This window comes from Equus quagga, chromosome 6 (assembly GCF_021613505.1).
Source record: "Equus quagga isolate Etosha38 chromosome 6, UCLA_HA_Equagga_1.0, whole genome shotgun sequence".
Lineage (NCBI taxonomy): Eukaryota > Metazoa > Chordata > Mammalia > Perissodactyla > Equidae > Equus > Equus quagga.
This window is the reverse complement of record NC_060272.1, coordinates 136,312,321-136,331,379: the sequence shown is the minus strand read 5'-3', so window position 1 is coordinate 136,331,379 and position 19,059 is coordinate 136,312,321. Positions and strand designations below refer to the sequence as shown.

At 37.5% G+C, this 19,059-nt stretch overlaps 1 protein-coding gene across 1 annotated transcript in view; it reads left to right on the top strand.

Moving 5' to 3' along the window:
- Window positions 1-19,059, top strand: part of LOC124240823 (hippocampus abundant transcript-like protein 1) — a 57,193-nt gene that overhangs the window by 18,956 nt on the left and 19,178 nt on the right. Inside the window, exons 3-5 of the mRNA XM_046663918.1 lie at window positions 4,977-5,039; window positions 13,183-13,310; window positions 15,372-15,486. Coding sequence (XP_046519874.1) covers window positions 4,977-5,039; window positions 13,183-13,310; window positions 15,372-15,486 — 306 coding nt within the window. The remainder of the gene's footprint in view (window positions 1-4,976; window positions 5,040-13,182; window positions 13,311-15,371; window positions 15,487-19,059) is intronic.

Sequence of the window (19,059 nt, the reverse complement as noted above, 5' to 3'; positions counted from 1 at the left end):
GAGCGCGCGAACCCAACCACTCGGCCACGGGGCCAGCCCCTGAAAAGATCCTTCTAAGACCAGTGTCAGAGAGCATACTGCCTATATTTTCTTCTGTGAGTTTTATGGTTTCACATCTTACCTTGAAGTCTTTAATCCATTTTGAGTTAATTTTTTTGTATGTGTATGTGAGGAAGATTTGCCCTGAACTAACATCTGTTGCCAGTCTTCCTCTTTTTGCTTGAGGAAGGTTGTTGCTGAGCTAACATTTGTACCAATCTTCCTCTGCTTTATGTGGGATGCTGCCACAGTGTGGCTTGATGAGCGGTACTAGGTCTGTGCCTGGGATCTGAACCTGTGAACCTTGGGCCGCCAAAGCAGAGCATGCAAACCCAACCACTACGCCACCAGGCTGGCACCTATTTTGAGTTAATTTTTATGTATGGCAAAAGGTAATGGTCTACCTTCATTCTTTTACATGTGGCTGTCCAGTTTTCCCAACACTATTTATTCAAGAGACTTTCTTTCTACATTGTATGTTCTTAGCTCCTTTCTTGAAGGTTAGCTGTCCAATACATGTGGTATTATTTCTGGGCTTTCAGTTCTGTTCCATTGATCTATGTGTCTGTTTTTGTACCAGTACCATGCTGTTTTGATTACTATAGCTTTATAATTTTCTTTTGAAGTCAGTATTGTGATGCCTCCAGTTTTGTTCTTTTTTCTCGGGATTACTTTAGCTATTCAGGCTCTTTTGTTGCCCTATGTGAATTTTAGGATTCTTTGTTCTGTTTCTGTGAAGAATGTCATTGGGATTCTGATTGGGATTGCATTGAATCTGCAGTTTGCATTGGGTAGTATGGACATTTTAACTGTGTTTATTCTTCCTTTTTTTTTTTCTCCCCAAAGTCCCCCGGTACATAGTTGTATATTTTAGTTGTGAGTGCCTCTGGTTGTGCTGTATGGGACGCTGCCTCAACATGACCTGATGAGCAGTGCCATGTCCAAGCCCAGGATCCAAACCGGCAAAACCCTGGGCTGCCGAAGTAGAGCATGTGAACTTGACCACTTGACCACTGGACCAGCCCCCTATTCTTCATTCTTGATATTAGTAATTTGTGGGGGTTTTTCTTGGTCAGTCTTAAGAGTATATCAATTTTACTAATCTTTTCAAAGAAGTTACTTTTGGCTTTGTTGTTTTTCATTATTGAATGTTTACATTTTATTTCATTGATTTCTGCTTTTTTAATACCTTATTTCTTTGGGTTATTTTGCTGTTCTTTTTTCTAGAGTCTTTAAATGGAAGCTTAGAACGTTGATTTCAGCCCTTTTTTGGTTTTCTTCTTCTTCTTCTTCTTCTTCTTACTTTTTTTTGAGGAAGATTAGCCCTGAGCTAACATCTGGTGCCAATCCTCCTCTTATTGCTGAGGAAGACTGGCCCTGAGCTAACATCTATGCCCATCTTCCTCTACCCCATATGTGGGACGCCTACCACAGCATGGCTTGCCAAGCAGTGCCTTGTCCGCACCCAGGAGCCAAACCGGTGAACCCCCAGCTGCTGAAGCAGAACGTGTGCACTTAACTGCTCTGCCCCCGGGTCAGCCCCCCTTTTTTGGTTTTCAACTGCATGTATTTAAAACTTTAAATTTCTCCATCAGCATTGATGTAGATATAACTCATGAGTTTTGATATGTTGTGTCTATTGCTTTTAGTTCATTCTTTTTTCTAATGTTCCTCGTTATTTCGTTTTTGATTCCCAGGTTATTGGAAGTATATTGTCTAATTTTTAAACATTTGGGGGATTTTTTAGCTTACTGTGTTGTCAGAGATCATATTATGAATTATTTCAAAGAAACTTTTTCTTCTTCTTCTCCCCAAAGCCCCACAGGACATAGTTGTATATTCTAGCTAGAGGTCCTTCTGGTTGTGCTATATGAGATGCCGTCTCAGCATGGCCTGATGAGTGGTGCCATTTCCACCCCCACCATCCAAACTGGCAAAACCCTGGGCCGCCAAAGCAGAGCGCACAAACTTAACCACTCTGTCACAGGGCCAGCCCCTGTGAATTATTTCAGTTCTTTGAAATTTGTTGAAGCTTGCTTTATATCCTAGTATGTGGTTAATTCTGATAAGTGTTCCATATGACCTGAAAAGAAGAAATATCCTGTGATGTCTACCTGTTCTATCATCTGTTGAGAGAAAGGTATTTCTCTTCTACCTTTTGCATCATGGTTGTGATGAAATTCTATATATTTTTAAACACTACAATACATTGTTGTATCTTACACAGTGTTCAGTTAGGTTTACCCTAATATTTATCCATTCTTGTGCTCTTCTTCCTCTTTCTGTGTGTATTTCTGTGTTTTCTTCTGTAGTCAGTTCTTGAAGACTTTCCTTACCTGTTTTCTTTTGCTTTGTTTGGTGCTGGTCCCTGTGCAGTGCGTTGTTTTTAAAGCATGTGGCATCTTGAATCTGTTGGAGGACACTTACACTTATTTTAAAGCTCTCTTCTGTTTCCTACCATAATTTGGTTATTTATCAGTAAGATAGATTATCCTTTTCTTTTTGTGTTCTTTTTTGTGGCTTTCCTCAAATTTTTTGTTGAGTTTTATATGTTTATATTTACAAATGAGGGAGTAGATCAGGGATTGTAAAAACAAATGTCTTCTGGGTGTGCAGCTCAATAAATGCATACTCTGTCATTCATACATGGATACAGTTTCACCAAATTAAAGAGGTTGTCTCTTATAAGTAATTGTGTGTTTGGATCATTTTGAGTGTAGAATTGTTTTAGGAGAGGTCAGAGGTTGGTAATGTGAGGATGGAGCTGGGTGCAGCGGAGGATCGGCACTCCTGACCCTTTTCCAGCATAAGGGCAGCCCTGGAGTTGTTGGTGCAGTGTTCACTGGCACTCACCCAACCCTCTGTTTCCCACTGGCAGGAACCATGAGGAAGCCTGTGGGCAAGGAGAGTTTGAGAAGTGTCTGAGGGTTCTCAGCCTTGGTCTGACAGAGTACAGAGGGAGAGGATGGGGCTGAGACAGTGGATAAGTAACTGGAACACCCAGGATCAGAGAAACGTGCTTAAAAATAGACTGACTTTTGTGTTTTGCTCTTTCACCATATTTTTGTGATGCATGTGACAAATTAAGTTATTAAACAATTATCATAATGATTTGTATTCCTTTTTCTTTAAAGAAAATTTCTATATCTCTGTATCCTATGAAATTTTTTATTGTTGGATGATTTTTCTGAGAACTATTTTTCTTTATTCTTTATTACATTTTGTATCTTGGACCTTACATGTGGATTATTTTCTTTCTTCCAGAAATCTATTTTTTATATTTTATTAGTTGGAGTCTATAAGTTAAGAAACTCATTACTATAAGTTAGTAAACTAGTTTTTGCTAGATCAAAAACTGTGTATATTTGCCTTTGTCCTCAAAGGACATTTTATTTTTATTTATTTATTTATTTATTTTAAATCAGGGGAGGTCTTTTTTTATTTTAATTTTTTTTTATTTTTTTTGAGGAAGATTAGCCCTGAGCTAACATCTGCTGTCAATCCTCCTTTTTGCTGAGGAAGGCCAGCCCTGAGCTAACATCCATGCCCATCTTCCTCTACTTTATATGTGGGACGCCTGCCACAGCATGGCTTGCCAAGTGGTTCCATGTCAAAGGACATTTTAACTGGGTATAGAATTTTAGGTTGGCATTTGTTTTCCTCATTACGTTGATGATAGAATAGCATGTTCCTTGTTTGGGTTCCATGGTTACTTTTATGAAGCCATCTCTTAGTCTACCTGTTCCCCCTTTGAAGGCAGTCTGTCTGTATTTCTCTTTTTGCTTTTAAGAATTTTTCTTTGGTTTTCTGCAGTTTTATTTTGATTTTGAGTGTGGATTTCTTTTTATACTGCTTAGAATTTGTTAGGCTACTTTAATCTCTGCATTGATGTCTATCATTGGTTCTAGTACATTCTCAGCAATTAACTTGCGAAATACTGTCTCTGCCTCAATCTCATTACAGGACAAGTTTAATTGAACTTGTATCACACTTTATATTAGATCCTCTGTGTCTCTTACTTTCTCTTTTGTATTCTTTTTGTGTCTCCATGCTGCCTTCTGGATGGATTCTTTTGACCTACGTTTGGGTTCAGTAATTCTTTCCTTAACTTTGTCTAATCTTGTTAATCATATCAATAAAGTTCCTAAGTTAATATATTTTTTCTCTTCTGGAATTTTCTTTTTTCCGTCTGCTGTGTACCTTTTTACAGTTTCTAATTCAAAAGTTTCAAGGTTATTTTCTACACCTTGGAACAAAGTAAGCATATTGATTTTAAAGTCTCTGTTGAATAATTCCAAAATGTCAAGTATTTTGAGAGTCTGTTTCTGTTCTGTATTTTTGTTTGTTTGTTGCTATTTCTTGCTCATGATGTCTTATTTCCTTTTGTATCTGATTACTTTTGATTATGTGGTGGTCATTATATTTGAACAAATATATGTATAATTGATTTGAAGCCTAGATGATCGCCTTTTCAGAAGTGATTTTAGATTTTTTCCTGCTAGGCATCTGGAGGTGCTACCAGTTTGGAATCACTGTAATCCAGTTTTAAGACTTAAGGTTTCCTGGACTACCTAGGTCACATGAAGCTGGGCTGCAGGTTTATACCTGAGTTTGTATAACCCCTTGGTGGTACCTGCTTAAAATTGTTGGTGATTGAAGGGGGAGCCAGTTAACAATTTATTTTTGCTGCAAACGCTTTTATAGCAAAAGCAACTGAGTGCTGGGCATACGTTTTTAGGTTGTTGCCTTATTTAGATTTCTCCCTCACTATGTTCTTACCTTTTCATACTTTTAGGGTATTTTGCATATTTCATTGATACTTAAAAGTTTTTTCAATCCAGAGTTCATCTTATTTTTCTATCCTGCCATTAACAGAGGCAGAAATCTTTGTTTAATTTGCTTTTGAATTTGTCTTGACATTTGTTTGCTTTTTGTAGGTTCTACATGAAACATTTCCTCAACACACATTCCTCATGAATGGTCTCATTCAAGGTGTAAAGGTAAGAACAAATTTTTGGGTGGTTCGTGATGAACCAAAACCAGGAATCCATAGTTTAACTCTGAAAGTTTAAATGGGGCTTATGGAAACAATTATTATTTGTTCTGGAGACCTAAATCTAAATTTTTCACTGGATTATCAAAGTCGAAATAAAATACAATGCAAATCCACAAAGCATAGAATGGTTTACTGGTAAAAAACAGTCCTTCATTTTTATTAACACGTACATAGCAGTTTAAAAGGGTTTAATTATGTGAACTTTTAATTGCTCTGCCTGTCAACAAGAATAAAATGGGCAAGTGTCAGTGTCTTCTTTTGAGATAGACTTTGAGATTGAGGAAGAAGGAAGCATCAAGATTTACTTGAGTATGTATATTTTTTTCAAGGCTGGTGTTCTAGCCACCACTTTCTGAGTTGTCAAATACTTGACTTAGTTAGCCTTAATTCATTGTTTAAATCTTAATGTGATATTTATCAGAAAAGCTTATAAATAAGAGGTTAAAATATAGTGTTATGTTCCAGTCCTATTTACAGTGAAGTGTACAGGTATAGCATCTAATTTGCCCTTCCCAGCTCAGATAATATCAATCTGTGCATAATTTTAGTTTGCGCTGAACAGCATACTTAAGATTCAGATTATGCCCTAGTAATTTGCTGAATTCAGCCATAGGAATTTGTTGAATTCATAGCTTTAATGAATACTACTTATTATTTACCTATTTCAAAAAGAATTTGGGAATGCTTACAATAATAACATAAGTAAAACAGGGCAATTTAAATAAAGGTTAAAACAAGAAGCTTTTAATATTCTTTGAGAAGAAGAGGAATGTTATCAAGAATCTGGCATGTGGTCGTTTAAGCACCAATTTGTGAGCAGCATAGATAAAAAGAAAAACTAAATAAATGAGAGAGAGCATTGATAAAAATATAATGTAACTATATCCTTACGGTAGATTTTTGGAGAAGCTACTCCATAGATCTTTTGTCTTGTGGACTAATAAAATGTGTTTTAGTCTGGTTCTGCAAAATAAAACTAACTATGTCTACACCCTAAAGCCAAGCAGCCTGTTATTTCACCTAGAGTCATCCACAATGTTATTCTAAAAAAACATAAAACAAAAAGTATTTGGAGTGATTCAAGGGCTTAGGCAAGGACTTATTTAACTTCAACAACGATTAAACTTTAATGAAGACTTTAATAATTGGTTATTATTTCAGGGATTTGCGTATCATGAAAGAACCCTACAGCAAAACATAGCTCTATTAAGTTATCTTAATATGCATGTGAGTACAGTGGAATCAATACGACTTCAGATTGCTTTAGCTTTAAATCTCTGTTCTGAACTTATTAACTATGTTACTTCGGTTGTATAATTTAACCTCCCTAACCTCAGTTTCATTATTCATGAAATGAGAAAGATAAAAGATCTTTTTAATAGGATGATTATGAGGATTAGATGAGCTAGTATATGTAAAGCTATTAGCACATATTCCATGTGCTAAATAATAAATGTTGCAAAGAAAAATACGTAAAAAACAAAAATATTAGAAGAAAATCTTCTGAAAGAAAAATGGTGGCCATTTTTCTTACCAGTTTGGGGGAAGATTTTCTTTTTTTAGAAAAAGAATTCATAAAGGAAAAGATTGAGTCATTTACATCAATATTTTAACTTTGCTAAGTCCAAACCACGATCATAAAAATTAAAAGACTAATGACAAAATGTTATTTGCAGCCTGTGTAGTAGAGGGAGGAATACATAAAAGCTCTCTCAAAGCCATAGGAAAGTGATATCTCAGAAGGGCAAAGGAGGGTGAAAGCTGTCAGTTTACAAAAGATGTCAGTGTAAAAATAAGTTTGTCACTCTTAGGCAATGAATCCTAAATTAAATGCGATAATATTTTCACATATGCATTGGTAGAAAGTTTAAACTGACAAGAACTAGTTCAGTGTGTGGTAAATTGGGTCCCCATGTACTGTTAATGAGAGGATAAATTGGTATAGCTTTTGTGGAAGGCAGTATTTTAAAAGCCTTAAAAATATTCACATATTTTGACAGTAATTCCATTTCTAGAAAATTCTTCTAATCAAATAGAGTTATTCAAAGTTTCAGGTAAAGGACTATTTGTAATAGTAAACATGGAAACAATTAAAATGCCTTAAATTTAAAAGAATAAATATGTTGTGGTACAGCCGTAGGATGTAATACAGGCACATAAAGAACACATTTTTGAAGAACATCATATAATTTTTGAAAGGAAAAGGATATAAAGCTATGCAGTATGATTCCCGTTTTGTTTTGACCAGAATACATGTATATAAGCAGGAGAAAAAAAGAGTTAATAAGAAGGAATCATCTGAAGTTTGAAAGTGTGGATTTATGGATGATTTTTAGTTTTCTTCTTTATATCTTTTGTTCATCTTTGTAGAATTTCTGCAGTTAACTTTTACTTTGTAAGTTTACTATCATAATTCTGTGGAGGAGAAGATTTAGATTGGGGTGAACATCATTAAAGCTTACAAGAGTAAACTGTTCTGTGAATTCTCTGGTTTTAGTTTCTTTTTTGCAGCAGCAGCAGCAGCAGTAGCAGTTTTGTTGAGATATAATTCACATACCGTGCAAGTCCTGGATTTGAAGTGCACATTCAGGGGCCGGCCCTGTGGCCAAGTGGTTAAGTTCTTGTGCTCCACTTGGTTGGCCCAGGGTTTCGTGGGTTTGGATCCTGGGCCATGGACATGGCACTGCTCATCAAGCCATGCTGAGGCGGTGTCACACATAGCACCGCCAGAGGGACCTACAGCGAGAATATATAATTATATACTGGGGGGCTTTGGGGAAAGTAAGAATAAAAAGAAGATTGGCAGCAGATGTTAGCTCAAGTCCCAATCTTTAAAAAAAAATAATAAAGTGTACATTCATTGCTTTTTAGTATATTCCCAGAGTTGTGCAGCCATCAGCATATAATCAATTTTAGAACATTTTCCTCACCTTAAAAAGAAGTTCTGTACCCATCAGCAGTCACTCCTCATTTCCTCCCAACCTCCTCAGCCTTAATCAAGCGCATATCTACTTTCTGTCCGTATAGTTTTGCTTATTCTGGACATTTCTTATAAGTGGAATCATACAATATAACAGTCTTTTGTGACTGGCTTCTTTCACTTAGCATAATGTTTTCAAGGTTCACCTGTGTTGTAGCACATATTAGTACTTCATTCTTTTTGTGGCCAAATCATATTCCGTTGTATGGCTCTACCATGGTTTATCCATTCATCAGTTGATGAACATTTGGGTTGTTTCCACTTTTTGGTTACTATGAATAATGTTGCTGTGAACATTTGTGTACAATTTTTCATGTGGACATATGTTTTCACTTAATCCTAGGTATATACCTAGGAGTAGAATTACTGAGTCATATGGTAACTTGATTTATTTTTATTATGTTTTCAAATTAACTTCTTTCTTAACCCTGTTTTTGACAAGTAGTATGTGTTCCTCATCTCCTAGACTTCTGAAAGATAGGTGGCTGAAGCCTTCAACAACGATTTCTTTTATCTCTACAGTCACTCCCTTGATGATATCATCAGACTTATCACTTTCAACTCTGAAATAAATATCTTCCTAAACCTTGGCCCAGAACTCCAGAATAGTGTATCCAGTTGCCCAATTGACCTCTCTATCTCCTTGTCTGATAGGCATCTCAAAGTTAAGGTCTCCAAAATGAAGCTCCTCATCTTCCCCTGCAGCCTGACCTCCTCACAAGTATTCCTCATTTCACTTACTGATCATGCCATCCTTGCTGAGACCAAAATCCTTGGAGTCAGTCTTGACTCCTTTCTCTTCTACATCCCAAACCCAATACATCAGCAAATTCTGTGGTTCTACCTTCAAAATAGATCTATAATCAAAACACGTCCTCGTTCCCCTTCAGCAGAGATACTCATATACACCAGATTGTCGCTTAACCAACTCCACCAGACCCTGTTTTCTCCTCTGGCAGCATCCCTGTTCTCTTTTCCACCACTCCTTGCTGACCTCACTCCAGCCACAACTTGCTCAGCCTGTGCTTGCCTGAAAGCTTTGCAGGGACTGTTTTTTCTGCTTGGATTGCTTTTCCCCAGATATTGGTGGGCCTCACTTCTAACTCTCAGTTCTTCACCCAGATGTCATTTTTCAGTGAAGCCTTCACTGGCTACTGTCTCGAGTAATGTATCCTGTTCTCATCACTCCCAGTCCCCCTTTTCTGCCTTGTTTTTCTCCAAAGCATTATCATCTCACCTCTGACATGCTATAGATTTTGCTTTATCTTTATCTTGTTATCATGTGCCTTCCTCACTCCTCCTCTTTTAGACTGGAAGTTTCTTGAAGGCATGGATTTTTGTTTGCTTTACTTACTCCTATCCCCAGCACCTAGAACAACAGTTCTTGGCACACAGTAAAGATAGGTGCTCAGTAAATATTGTCATATTAACATTTGTTTCCAGTCTTTCTCTATGGTTGTTTTTTTTTTTTTTTGAGGAAGATTGGCCCTGAGCTACAATCTGCCACCAATCCCCCTCTTTTTGCTTTTGAGGAAGATTGTTGCTGAGTTAAAATCAGTACCAATCAGTGCCAATACAAGTTTTCCAAAGAGGCAAGTATTTTGTTAGGTTGTATTTTAGCATCTTAACAAAAAAGTAGGTCCTTCCCATATCTATCATTGTTACTGAGTGTTTGATTTAAATAACATCATTTAATGAATGGATTTGTCAACCAATTATGAGGTAGGCTCTGACAGACGTAAACAAAAAGAAGTTTATTTGGGGTTTGTTAAGACTGCAGCCCAGGAACACAGATTCAAGCAGTACTTGAATTGTGTTCCAGCCATTGAAGGGAGAAGGAAAGTTTTACAGTCATGGCTAACAAACACAAAGAAAGAAAAAAGGGAAAGGAATATCTTTTAACAAATTCCAAGTGCAAGGTAGTCATGGAGTGAGGGTCGACTGAAACAATCCATTAAAACTTAGAGATGTAGAAGAGGACTTTGACAGAAATGAGGTCTCTGTCCTGATAATCTTGTCTTTCTTGAGAAGACTTGCAGATGCATTTCAGGCATCTGATGAGTTCAAGAGTTCATCCTGAAGGAAGAGTTTGTTCCTCTCCTCTTCATATCTGCCTGGCTCCATTTTAGTGTCTTAACTTGAGAGACTACATCTTTTTTTCAATTCCACAGATTAAATTACAATTTAAATCCATAGTCTAGAAGACAGTACCATTTTTCTGTAAAGACTGCATTATTTTAAATGTAACTTTAATGCTTGGCCTTCTCATATCCTTTATTTAAAAATGGCATACATTCCATATTTTTTTTTTTAAAGATTGGCACGTGAGCTAACATCTGTTGCCAATCTTCTTTTTTTTCTTCTTCTTCTCCCCAAAGCCTCACAGTACATAGTTGTATAATCTGGTTGTAGGTCCTCCTGGTTGTGCGATGTAGTATGCCGCCTCAGTATGTGCTGATGAGTGGTGCCATGTCTGTGCCTAGGATCTGAACCAGTGAAAACCTGGGCCCCTGAAGTGGAGCACGTGAACTTAACCACTCAGCCACAGGGCTGACCCCACATTCCGTATTTTAAAGCATTGTGTGAAATCAGAAATCAGAACTGTCCAAAAACTTTCCAGGGTTCTTTGTGTTTAAAGAGTTTTTGTTACTGTTTTTGTGTTGGTTGTTATTTCTACTGTCTTATCCTCTTAAATTTCTTTACATACTTTTCTTGACCAGTTCTATACTACTCAGGTGCTCAGAATTTGCTATTTTGAGAGAATTTTGAAGCAACATGAAACATTTTCTGTTCTAAAATTCATGAAGCTGTCATTGCAAATAATCCATAACCAATCTATAAATCAAAATTGAGGTGAGTTTATTATGAGCTAGATCTGAGGGCTAACCCAAGACTTTCCTTCCCCAAAGAAGTGGGGTGTACAGAGTGGCTATATACTGTCTTGGAACAAAGAGCATACATCACGTATGATCGGAATGTCCCTTTTATAACTGTCATGAGATGCTTAGCTGCCACAGCAGATCAGTGGTCAGCGCGTCAGTGGTAACAAGGTGAGCATAGAATTAATCCTTAGTTCCCAGGAAGAGATACTTATCCTTAAAGAAATCTCGATATTGGGGGAAGTTACATTCCTATTTTTAAGGGCATTGTTCTTGTCTTTGGGACATAGTAAATATTTAAAGCAGATATACAGTGCTTGCTCAACAGGTCACATCAGGCCCTTTTGGAAAAACAAGGTTGGGCCGAATTAGTTTTAACCCAAATGGCTTCCTCATATACTCCAGTATATCCTATTGCTTGTCATTTATTTATTAAAGCTGATCATCACAAGTCCTGGATTTAAGCCCTGCTTCGCCAGTCATTTAGATCCTTGTTAAAGGAAATCATCTAATACTTGATCTGTTACCGAATGCCCTAGAATCCGCTGTGGCTTAGAAATGACAAGGTTTGATCCATGGGCATGGATTAATATTTTATTTCAGAGGAGCCAAAAAGCATTTCTCCTGATCCTGCCTGCCCTCCGTTGAGTCTTTCTCTCACCTCCCCTCACTTCAGTTTACCTGTCTCCTGGCCCCTGGACTTTTCTTCCCAGTGATGTGACCTTGGAAACTACTGTGAGTTGGTTTCCTCTTAAAAGTTCTGTTCAATTCAGCAAACCTCTTTGAAAGTCCTTATTTTACCAAGCCCTGTGATAGCACCAAGAATACAGAGATGAAAAGAAGTCATCTCTATACTCTAATTTCAATTTCTAATCCAATAGAGAAGATAGACAAGTAATTGTAATAGCATGTTACCATATAGGAGTTACATACCAAATGTAGGGGGTTTGTTTTGCACCCCCCAAAAAATGGTGTGATTAATTCTGCTTGGGTAGCTGAGAGAATAAATAGAGGAGGAGGTGCTCCTTGCCTGGAGTTGTGAAGAATGACTAGCAGGTTACAGGGTCCAGGTGTGGGAAGTGCACGCAGGCACAGCAAGGGCCTGTGCAAAGGCCTATTGACACAAAGGAAAGTGGTATCTTCAGAAAACTTAAGTATTGTGTATAGCCAAAGTGTAAGATGTGTATTAGGTGCCAGATTCTGGAGGGTCCTATTTGTATCATATGCTGAGGAATTTCTTAAACGTGTTATGAAAATTCAAATACACAAAAGTAGAGAAAATATAATTAACACCCACATACTCATCACCCAGTTTCATTATTTATCAACATTTTCCCAGTCCTGTCTGAGTCAACCCAGTTTTCCCCCACTTGTGTTTATCTGTCATATTTAAAAGCAAAGTTCACTCATTATTTCACCCATAAATACCTGCTGAAGAATTTAAACTGCACAGTGGAGACCATTGCAAGATTTTAGAGAAAGGATCAAAGAGCTGAGGTTCGCAGCTCATCAAGGTTGCTCTTGGGGGTATGTGGAGGACATATTGGAGGAAGGGAGGACCCAGGTCAGGGACCAGTGAGGAGATGGTTTTATTTAATCTAGACAAGAAATGCTGAAGTGTGTTACAGCAGCAAATGGATAGAGAGTAGTCATTAAGAGAGAATAGTCTGGAAAAATCGCCTTGGGGAGTGGAGGGATGGAGGAAAAAGCTTTGCATGGCTTCTTAGCTAAGGTGGGAAGTATGGGCGTTTGGTCAGGTTTACAGAGAACAGTGTGCATGTTAAATGTCCAAGTAGAAAAGTCCATTTGGCTGTAGATACAGAGCTCAGAATAAAGAGACTGGAAAACTGTCCATAATGTAGGCAGTGGTGGCCGTGTGTGTAGACAGAGCATGTGACGTGAGGAGTATGGTACCAGCAGGGTCTGAGGGGCAGACCTGTGGCCACTGAGCCATGAGATCAAACAGTGATGTGAAAGTGACCAGCCAGCGGAGTAACTGGCAAATAGTGGGGAAGCAGTAAATGTGTTTCCTTACTTCCTTTGCATGTGTGTGGTGTTCTGTTTTTTGCTTCCTCTTAGCCTCAATACTGTTGCTCAAGTTGCAGTGTCTCTGTTATTATTCTGTTTGGGGGCTGGTAAAATGAATTGGGGCATTTAGAAAACAAAAATTACAAGTAATTGGAGGATCACATTATAAATCTGACCTTTGCTTCTGTTTTCTTCTCCAGGGCCTGCTGTCTTTTCTGAGTGCGCCACTCATAGGCGCTCTGTCTGATGCATTGGGGAGGAAGCCCTTTCTCCTTGGCACTGTCTTCTTCACCTGCTTCCCAATTCCACTGATGAGGATCAGCCCGTGGTGAGTGGCTCAGCCTTCCACCATCATGACTGACTGTTTTGGGTCACATATTTAAAATACATCTGCAGAGCACTTCTTAACCATTTTGAAGCAGTTGTACCTGTGTTTTCATTTGATCTCTTTGGTAATACTGAAAGCCAGTTTGGGCAGTTGTCTATATGCCCATTTTATAAATGGGGAAGTGAAGACATCATAGAATTAAGTCAAAGATAAGTTACTTAGGTAAAGAAATAGAAATACAAGATGTCTTTAAGGGCAACTGCTGTTGCCATGAGGTCAGTTACAAGATTGGGTCCTGGGAGGGGGCTGACGATCTCTACTCCCTTTGCGCACCACTGTGGCTCAGCTGACTTTGCAAATGTGCTGTTTTTGTCAGCTCATTGCTCTGGGATGCCGACAGCATAGTTTATATCAATAGGCAGGAGTCACTTTTGTGTATCCTGTAGTAAGACCAATAGTCTATTCTACATCATGATGTGAATTTTAATTTGATTTCATTTTTTCATGATAAATAGAGAATATTTAGCATGTAACCAAGTCTATTTAGTTACCAAAGATAGGTTGGAATTTGCTCCTAAGCTGTAACTCAGTTGTTTTTCTATGGTCCAGAGGATGATATTGGCCAAAATTCCTGTTGCTGAGATACTCTTCCCATGTGAAGAACACACCTTAAAATGGAAGGGATTTGTTTTTGTTTTTGATTTTTTGATTTTTAAATGCAAATAGTAGATTTTCTTTTTTTTGGCTTATATAAAAATATCCTCATTTGATGTTGGCATTTTATTTTATGTCAACAGTTGTCACATTCTAAATTTGTTGGGTACCCATAATGGATCATTTTATTTTCTACCAGATGATGAGTTTTTCTAAAATACTTTTTTGGTATTGAGTCTTTCTGTCTAACAAGAAGTCATGCTTTTCCAATGAATTAGGGCTTCTTTAATGTCCTCTCAATACCTTAAAGTTTTTTTCTTTAGATCTTTAAATGATTTTACCTTTTCCCTTCCAGTTTTCATGGTGCTGTGTTTGCTATTTGTATTGACCAATGAATAATGTTAAATAAAAGTGATGATTGTTTATATAAAGGAAACGTCATAATGTTTCATCATTAAGTGTTAAGCTAGCTTTTGGGTTGAAAAATACTCACTCATATTTTATCCAGAGATTTTCTTTTTTAAAATCAAGATTGGATGTAAAATTTTATTAGATGACTTTTTGCATCAATAGAGATCATTTGATTTTTCTCCTTAGATCTATTACTTGGATGAATTGTATTAATAAATTTTCTAATATTGAAACATCCTTATATCCTGGGGTAAACCCTACTTTTTGTTTTATGAGATTCTGTTACCAGTATTTTAACTGGATTTTTTTAAAGCATCTGTGCATATGATAGAAATTTTGGTCTTAATTACATTAATATTTTTTGCTACGCTTTCTGCTTTTGTGTAGCCATTTTAAAGTCATTTTCTGGGCCGGCTCAGTAGCTCAACAATTAAGTTCACACATTCCACTTCGGTGGCCCAGTGTTCGCTGGTTCGGATCCCAGGTGCAGGCATGGCACCACTTGGCAAGCTATGCTGTGGCAGGTGTCCCACATATAAAGTGGAGGAAGATGGGCACGGATCTTAGCTCAGGGCCAGTCTTCCTCAACAAAAAGAGGAGGATGGGCAGCAGATGTTAGCTCAGGGCTAATCTTCCTCAAAAAAAATAAATAAATAAAATAAAGTCATTTTCTATACAAGTCTTTTCTTTGGCTAAAGCTAGGGAATTTAGAACGTTTTTATTTCTCTGCTGTTGGCTACCTTTAAAACTATAACTTAATCCGCTTATTCTTTCATGTTTTAAATTGCACATACTGATGCTCTTTGAGCAGTGGCAGAATTAATATGTTTCTACTTCTTCCTCCCCATCTTGATTATAATTTTATTAGTTGTCCTTTATATCTTGAAATATACGTATTCATGTATTTTTTTTATTTCTTGGTTTATAATGTTTACATTGTATCTCTTTGGCTCTTTACCTCTCTCCTGGGTAATTAAAATAATCTTTTTATTATAGGTGGTATTTTGCTATGATTTCTGTATCGGGAGTCTTCTCGGTCACGTTCTCTGTGATATTTGCCTATGTAGCTGATGTCACTCAGGAGCATGAGCGAAGTACTGCTTATGGATGGGTAAGATAATAGAGTATGTTTTTTAGCCAGAGAAATAATTAACATTCTATTAAAAATTCACAGGAAAATGAGATTTTTAAATGTTGTAAATATTGACATACATAAAAGAAAATCTAAAGCAATTGAAATAAAAAGGGAAACTTACAAAAAGTTAAAAATAGCAAGATAGGGGGCTGGCCCAGTGGCACAGCAGTCAAGTGCGCACGTTCTGCCTCGTGGCCCAGGGTTTGCCGGTTCGGATCCCGGGTGCGGACATGGCACCACTTGGCACGCCATGCTGTGGTAGGCGTCTCACATGTAAAGTGGAGGAAGATGGGCACAGATGTTAGCTCAGGGCTGGTCTTCCTCAGCAAAGAGAGGAGGATTGGCAGCAGTTAGCTCAGGGTTAATCTTCCTCAAAATAAATAAATAAATAAATAAAATATAAAAGGATTTTAAAAAGATCATTTTTTTAAAAAAAGCAAGATAGAAATTGCTAGTAATTTATTATTGTTTTTAGAGTTGGAAGATTGGCAGGAATGCATAACAAAAGTTATAGGAGACCCCTTTTTGGATAATTGAGTATTAGGCAATCATCTCTAAGTTTTCCATGCATGGCAATGGCATTGTGGTTATGTAGGAGAAGAAATACCCATAGAAGATGGTAGACTGAAGCCCTTTAAGTCAGACTGCCATGACTCTGAGAGCTGCTTAAGTGGTTCAAGGGGGGAAAGATGGCATGTGAGCATGTGTGTGCATGTGTTCAATATGTGAACCTGTTGGAGGATTTATTTGCCAATTCATTACAGGATTGTCAATCCAGTTTAGCTGAGGTTCTTAGGAGCATTTTGAGATATGTTAAAGAATATATAAAATATGCACACGTTCCTTACTGAAACCCCTCCAGTAAACCAAGAAAATGGTAATTCTTTCAGAGACATGGCAATCAGTAGTCATATTAAGTAAGTCAACATTCATTGAGTGATTGTTGTGGTGAAGTCATCCTTCGGGTTTGTTCACCAGAGACATAACGTTGAGCGTTAAGTGAAAGAGGGGTTTAGATAAATATGCACACTAAGCAAGTAGGCTACTTTAAGTTTTAAGAAAGACACAACATTTTGTATAGCATTTGTTGAGATCATAGATCCCAGATACTTTAATTTTCATATTCCACATGATTAAATTGGCTCCTAGAATAGTCCCTATTATATAGTTTAATAGCAGAGATTTTCCCACTAAATTCCTATTATTTCTCACTATTGCTACATATGTATATAATAATGTGTTACTTTTTGCATGCTTTAGGAAACTAAATTGATCTCCCAGGTGCTATACCTGCTTCCATGTACTGTATAGGAAATGGAGGGAGGAAGATTAGGGTATTATAGGTGGGCAGTAGTAGAGAGAGAGTTGGGAGGAGGGAATCCTGAGCACTGAGGGGCCTAACTGAATTGGGCTGTGTTAGGAGGAGGGGGTGGGTCTGCCCCTCTGTCTGAGAGCATCTGCCCTGCTGTGCCATCTAAGTCAGTTATGAGGCTTTTGGCTCTGCATACATAGATTTGTAAATAATAATACTCATTTCTTCCTCTGTTTTGCAAGACTTAAAGATTTCATCAAGATTTCTGCCTTTGCTAATTTCAATTTTTCTCCATGTCAGTTTACAAATGTTTAAATTATGGAAATACCAGAAAATACTCAGAGCACTTCTTCCTCAGAGCAGTGTTGCAGGGAGTGTCACATGTATGGGAAGGATGAATTTAAAAGTATACCATGGTTTGGAGTACATCTTTTATTAATGAGCATTCATCTCATAGTCAGTCTTTCTTTGTCCTTTACATCTGAAAGAGCTATTGTATCCTCTCTAAATTTGGGGGAATGGTGTTTAGTAAAAGGCAGCCATTTTTATTCAAAACTCATGTATCAAATGTATTCTTATATATTAAACCATTGTTATGTAGATAATAATTTAATTCCATTGTTCTTAATGACCAAATTTTGAGTTATTGAACAATTTTTATCTTGGAAAATGTCCAATTGGTTAGAAGGCAGTTATGATAGAATTAGAAATGTCTTTTTGATGAATAATGAAATAAATGAGTGCTTTCTTCTGTACATGCCATGATCTTTAGATTCTTTACACTTGGAATGCTGTGGGATTATAAAAGCAATTTCAGCTGAAATTTAGCAGCTCTAGGTCTGACTGTACATTTTTGTTGGGAAGATTAATTTGAGAGATTGGAAAATGGCTTTAAGTTCTTGCTCATTATGTGAATTTAAGGTAGTTGTTTAACTTTCTATTGCTGTTTCTTTATTTGTACATTGAGTAGTAGAGTATCTTCTCAATTTACATACAAAAAGGTGGTGAGGAGGCAGATCAGCCACTGCATGGATGCCCCTACCAAGCCCAGCAGCCCAGGCAGGCCACCAGTGAGTGCAGTGCAGACTTGCACATGCAAGAGAAAGCACCCATCCCCTCCCACCTGGTGCACCAGCTTGGCCAGTCAGTCAGAGCAGCAGATTCACACCAGGATGCCTGCACCTGTGTTGGTGACCCACCAAGCAATAGTGATAGACAAGCCCTATCAGCACAACTTCAGAAAACATAGTTCCATGGCTCTCCCCAATCCCCTGCTAAAGTGGCAGGTGGAATCTGCAACCAGATCCTACTGCTATGCAGCGGCCAAGGTTCACTTCATCAAACACCATGAAAAAATACATTAACACTCCAGATCAGAAGGAAAATTATAAGTCTCCAGAAACCAATCCTGAAGTCACAGAAATTTACAATCTAAATGACAGAGAATTCAAAATACTTATCATAAAGAAACTTGACGAGTTACAAGAAAACTCAGAAAGACAGTTCAGTGAGCTCAGGAATAAAATTAATGAGCAGAAGGAATTTTTTGCAAAAGAGATTGAACCTCTAAAAAAACCAGGGCCAGCCCTGTGGCCAACTAGTTAAGTTTGCATGCTCTGCTTCGGCGGCCCAGGATTTTGCTGGTTCAGACCCTGGCTGTGGATATGTGGATATGTCACTGTTCGTCAAGCCATGCTGAGGCAGCGTCCCACATGGCACAACTAGAAGGACCTACAACCAGAATATACAACTATCTATTGGGGGATTTTAGGGAGAAGAAAAAGGAAAAAAAAAAAAGAAAAGAAGATTGGCAACAGATATTAGCTCAGGTGCCAATCTTAAAAAAAAAGCCATAAATATTGGAGATGAAGAACACAATGAATGAAATAAAAAACAATCTAGAAACCTTAAAAAACAGAGCTGACATTATGCAGGACAGAATTAGCAATTTAGAGACAGAAATGTAGAAATGCTTTAGGTGGAGGAGGAGAGAGAACTGAGACTAAAAGAAAAAATGAAGAAATTCTCCAAGAAATATCTGACTCAAGTAGCAAATGCAACATAAGGATTATGGGTATTCAAGAAGGAGAAGAGTGGAAGAAAAGAGCAGAGAGCTTGTTCAAAAAATAATAGCTGAGAACTTCCCAAACCTGGGGAAGGAACTGGACTTACAAGTACATGAAGCTAATAGAACTCCTAATTTCATCAATGTAAAAAGACCTTCTCTGAGGCATAGA